Source organism: Plasmodium cynomolgi, chromosome 11 (genome assembly GCF_000321355.1).
Source record: "Plasmodium cynomolgi strain B DNA, chromosome 11, whole genome shotgun sequence".
NCBI lineage: Eukaryota > Apicomplexa > Aconoidasida > Haemosporida > Plasmodiidae > Plasmodium > Plasmodium cynomolgi.
This window is the reverse complement of record NC_020404.1, coordinates 1,426,494-1,431,927: the sequence shown is the minus strand read 5'-3', so window position 1 is coordinate 1,431,927 and position 5,434 is coordinate 1,426,494. Positions and strand designations below refer to the sequence as shown.

General features: G+C 48.7%; 1 protein-coding gene across 1 annotated transcript; it reads left to right on the top strand.

The window, feature by feature from the left end:
* Window positions 1-1,497: 1,497 nt before the first annotated feature.
* PCYB_114160 (cdc2-like protein kinase) lies at window positions 1,498-4,016 on the top strand (the record flags this gene model as incomplete). Its single annotated transcript, XM_004223295.1, has 2 exons — window positions 1,498-3,673; window positions 3,916-4,016. 2 exons carry the CDS (start codon window positions 1,498-1,500, stop codon window positions 4,014-4,016), a joined length of 2,277 nt encoding a protein of 758 aa, XP_004223343.1.
* Between the last annotated feature and the right edge of the window lie 1,418 nt (window positions 4,017-5,434).

Here is a 5,434-nt window from a genome sequence, read left to right as displayed (position 1 = left end):
TTTTTTTCCCCCTCGTTTTTTCGATAACGCCTTTGTTAAGGTACGCGCTGGGGAATTTTCTTCAAAGAACGCTTGCTTGTTTTTGTATTCTTTTGGTACACATCACACTTGACGCACCGCGTATGTCACCTCGCACTTGCCGCACCGCGCATGTCACCTCGCACTTGCCGCACCGCGCTTATCATATCGATCTTTGTCTTCCTCTCTCCCTTTTTTTTTTCCTGGATCAGGGCCCATATGGTTTTCCCCCCTCCACTTGAATCCCATTTTAATACATTGAAATATGCTACCAATTTGAAGCTCCTTTTTTGTGCTTTTTGTTTTTTCATTCGAAAAATAAAACTTCTATTTAGTTACACTTTGTCTATTTAAGTGCTGCTTTTTTTTTTTTTTTTTTTTTTTTTATTTTTTCCCTTGGCCTTATTTAAGCCCATGTCAAATAAGAATCGCAGTTTGAAAAATCCCCCTGCTTTATCGTGGCAATTCGTTCAAAGTGCGCTTTGAGGGGATCCCAGAGGCTTCCTCGAGTGTGCGTGCCTTTTCGAGCTTACACACGGGTAGGTGCACGCAGGGGAGAGGTGCATACGGGGGAGAGGTGCATGCAGAGGAGAGGTGCATACTGGGGAGAGGTGCGTACTGGGGAGTGGTGCGTACTGGGGAGAGGTGCGTACTGGGGAGAAGCACACTCAAGATCGGCCCCGCACGTGTGCTGATCCTTTACACACGTTGACCCATCTCGCGAATTCCCCCCTTACACACGCGCAAGGCACGCACACACCCCGCGCCACTTACACACGCCCAAGTGCATGCAACGCGAACTCTCTCCCTTCGTTCCAGGGGTTCCCAAGGGAATACTTACACATCGCAGCGAAGCGAAGGATACTGCGAGGAGTCACCGGGAACACTCCACTCGGGAAGTACCACTCGGGAAGCACCACAAGGGAAGCCCCACTCGGGAAGCACTACTTTGGAAGCCCCACTTGGGAAGCACCACTGAGCAATCTCCCCTCACAACCATTAACCATCAAGCATACCCCCCCCCACGAGCGAAGAACTCTCTCCCCTCTGCGTTCGCTACCCCAGGGAAGCGCCCTCCCCCCGAGGGATAATACTTCCCTGGGAGGTTCCACCAAGAAGGGGTGGGGGAGGAAACACACACGTGGGAAGCGCTTTACACCCCACACCCCACACCCCTCAATTCCCTCCCCTTGTTTACACCCTCCACTTGTGTGTGCATCCTTTGGGTAAGTTCCCTCCTCTGCAGGGGGCCAAAAGGGGAGCACCGGGGTACTTATGGCCTAATGGTCGTGTCCCCCACCCACCCCCGGCATTGCACTGACGCGGTTGCGAAAACGGTTCGAGAAGGGGCCCGGTGAAGTGGTTCTAGAAGAGCCAAACGAAGCGGTCTGCTAGGTGGAAGACCTCTCTGTTGATTACTCTCTTGGGTATCACACATCGGCTGTACGAACCTCACCACTTCTCCCCCCCGCGCCCACCATGTACGGCATAACGCTGACCAAGTGCAAAATCTATTTCAACAATATCTACTCGACGGTGTCGCTGGAGGAAAAACTGGGCGGAGGGACCTACGGAGATGTATACAAAGGGAAGGTAATCAAATATAACAATAACAACAATAATGACCTCTACCAGAACACAAATTATCTGCCATACGATTACTACACAGACGAGTTCGTGTTCTTTAGGAAAAATATTTATGCGATAAAATTTTTCCGTGATGACTTGAAAACGATAAATGAAGAAGGGATTAGCTGCACAACTTTGAGAGAACTCAGCTGTTTGAAGAACATCGGAAGGCATCCAAATATTTTAAGACTCATAGATGTCACAATAGATAGACAGAAATGCATCAGCGAATACATCAATCGTCAGATATTACAACACCATGCATCAAATTTTCAGCACTCAGCAAAACTGGATATGACTCCTCTAGCAGCGGACCAAAAATTTATCTTCGCTGCGTATGAGTACTGTGATGCTGGAGATTTGAAGAGGCTTATTCAGAAGACCAAAATTACTGATGACCAGGCGGGCCTAAGCTTGAAGGAAGCTAAGTGGTTATCCTTCCAGCTGTTAAATGGACTTGCATATCTACATAATAACAAAATGTGCCATAGAGATTTGAAGCCTGAAAATGTGATGCTGCAACAGACACCGAATCGGAAATTTTTACTTAAGATTGGTGACTTAGGCTTGTGCAGGGAGTTAAAAAATGACGGGGACATGACTCCCACTGTGTGCACCATTTATTACCGCCCTTTGGAGGTGCTGCTTTCCAAGTTTGAGATGGCTAAGGGGAAGAAGGGGCGCGCCAAGGCCAGGGGCAAGGTCAAGCCCCCGGCGAATGGGGTGCCCGCGTCTGCCAATCGGTCTCACGGGAATCAGCCTTATGCGAATCAGCCTCACGGGAATCAGCCTTATGCGAATCAGCCTCACGCGAATCAACCTCACGCGAATCAACCTCATGCCAATCAACCTCATTCGAATCAACCTCACTCGAATCAACCTCATGCGAGCGCTCCCCACTCGAGCGCGCCGTACCCCTCGCGCGCCCCCTCCACCAGGGGCATCGACAGCAGCGGAAACAGCAGGGCCCACACGGCCAGCGCTGCGTGCACCACGGACAGGGGCAGCGGCGGGAGCGGAAGTGGAAACAAAAGTGGAAGCAGAAGTGGAAGCAAAGGTGGCCAGGGAAACCAAAACCAAAACAATAGGAACAAGAAGAACAAGCATCGGGAAAAGACGGCGCATCGGGAAAAGGCGGCAGAGAGGGACAAGCCGACGGAGCGGGAGAGGGAGCGGGAGCGGGCGCGCCTCAGGGGAATCGAAGAAGACGACTACTACAACAACAAAGACTTCCAATACGGACTTAATGTAGATATATGGTCAGCAGCCTGCATCATCTGCGAACTGATTATAGGAAGGCCATTATTCAGAGGCGTAACAGAATTTGATCTGATCATACGAATCGTTAATTCCTTGGGGAAACCAAACAATGACGAATTGGAATTTTTTAGTGATTCTAGATTCTATCCTCTCAAGGAAGACTTCTTCAATGTTAATATAAAAAACAAAAAGGATGCACTCAACGTTATAACGAATGGAAGGATAGATGAGTTAGGTATAGATCTACTCGTGAAAATGTTGAAATATAATCCAAATGATAGAATTACTGCAGCAGATGCATTATCACACCCATGGTTTTCAGACATACGTTTTGATAACCTTGATGGAATTGGAGTCTATAACTGGTATGTACATTGCTTAAAATACTATATAGGGATAAAAACTTTTAGAGAAATAGAACAGAAAAAAAAAAATCTCCTTACTACCACCATGATATCTCATTTTTTATGTAAGTCTAATGATAGACATGCGAAAATAATTTTCAAGCTTATTAATGATACCTTTAAAAATTTGGGAGGATATAAAAAAAGTGGAAGAAGATCCTTTGCTATTTTTTCTGATAAGTATGCCAAAGATGATAAGAATGCTAATGGGTTTATTAAACGAGCTAGTATTAAAGTGTTGAATGATATGAAGGAAAAGAACGTTATCGAGACAAAGGAAGAGATGTCGTTTTATGATGACAGCACCAACTATATGACTCCTGCTTCTACTTCTTCTAAGAGAAGGAAATTCAACCGATCTAGTTACCACGCTGTGAACCCGGAGACATCTTACGAGATGGGCACATCCATGCGCGTCAAACGGAACCTTTCCATTCCAGACTTCTCCTCCCCTGATAGGAAGAAGCAGCGACGCAAGGCCCACTTCAAGTCCGCCACCACCACCAACCGTGCCGCCGCGCACCCCCTACCCACCTTCCATGGATTCACCTGAGAGGCGCGCCCAGCTTGGCACACACCTTCGTGACAACGCTAACCTTCCCAGGGGCGGCACAACACAACATGAGGCTGCGGCTGAGGCTGCGGCTGAGGCTGCGGCTGAGACTGCGGCTGAGGCTGCGGCTGAGGCTGAGACTGAGACTGTGACTGCGACTGATACTGACACCGATACTGACACTGACACTGGCACTGAGACTGAGACTGAGACAGAGCACCGGCGATGCGCGACGCACTTGGCGTCCCCGCCATGCGAACCGCCCCGAAACATCTACCTTGTTCACGCGGGCACCCAGTTCGCGAAACAGCAGCGTCCCTCTTAGATGCAGAGGTATATATATGTGCGCGCGGATGGCACGTTTCTCCGCTCGACTACCTACACACGACTCATGTCATTTTTTCTTCCCTATTTTTTATTTTTAAAATTGGCGCTCCAGTACAGGGGGCCTTGCCCCCTTCCCCTTTTTCGTTTTCTGCACAACTGCAATTACGCTGTCGTCTATTGGTATTCGAAGTGGACCACCCCGCTCACGTCACGTCGCGCAGCGTCCCCCCGTTTCGTTTCACCTCACTTCGCGTCGCCTCACCTCATTTCGCGTCGCCTCACCTCATTTCGCGTCGCCTCACCCCATTTCGCGTCATCTCACCTCATTTCGCGTCGCCCCACCCCATTTCGCGTCATTTCATTCCATTTTTTTTGTAAATTTAACGTGCCGAACTCCGCGCGCACTGCTGCCCTCGCCCCTGTCTTTAACATGGCCAACTTTTTTTAAACACAAATACGCATTCAACGAGGTTGGAAAGGTTACCTTACCAGGTGTAGGAACCACACCGAGTGTAAAAAGTTCAAATGAAGCGATATACAGAGAGTCCGTGTCACCAGGGAAAACGGACGTCTCGAAAAAATTATCACCGAATAACCGCCACACGGACGAGATGCTTCTTCACTAGGTGAACTGCATTTGGCACGACGGGCACTTGGTGTTGTGGGACGTTAGGAACCACCTGAAGGGGGGGAAGAAAGGCAAACGGAAATGTGACAAAATGGGAAGACGAATTAGGGGTAGGCAAAACGGATGCTCCGCTAATGCTCCGCTAATACTCCGCCAATGCTCCGCTAATGCTCCGCTAATACTCCGCTAATACTCCGCTAACGCTGCGCTAACGCTGCGCGGGACGTACTTGTGTAGGCAGTAGCTGTGGTAGGAAGTGCCGCACTGGGAGCAGGCCTTGTCGCAGGTCTTCGTCTCGTATAAAATCATAAAACAGATATTGCACTGTGATTTATTCTCAAAGTAGCCATTCATAATGCTGTCAAATTTTACGAACATCTCGTTGATATTGCCCGTCCGGGCATACTTGTACATACTCTTGATGGAGTTGTGCACGTGGGCCTTCTTGTCTGCGGGGGTAGGGAGATGAGGGGAAAAGCGGTTCACACGGAGTGACAAGTGCGCAGTAGTGAATGCGGACTGGTAAGCACTGAGTCGTCACACGTCCACATTTTTTATACGTCTCATAGGGGTGGACAAAAATTATTTTATTATTATTGTTATTGCTACTGTTTA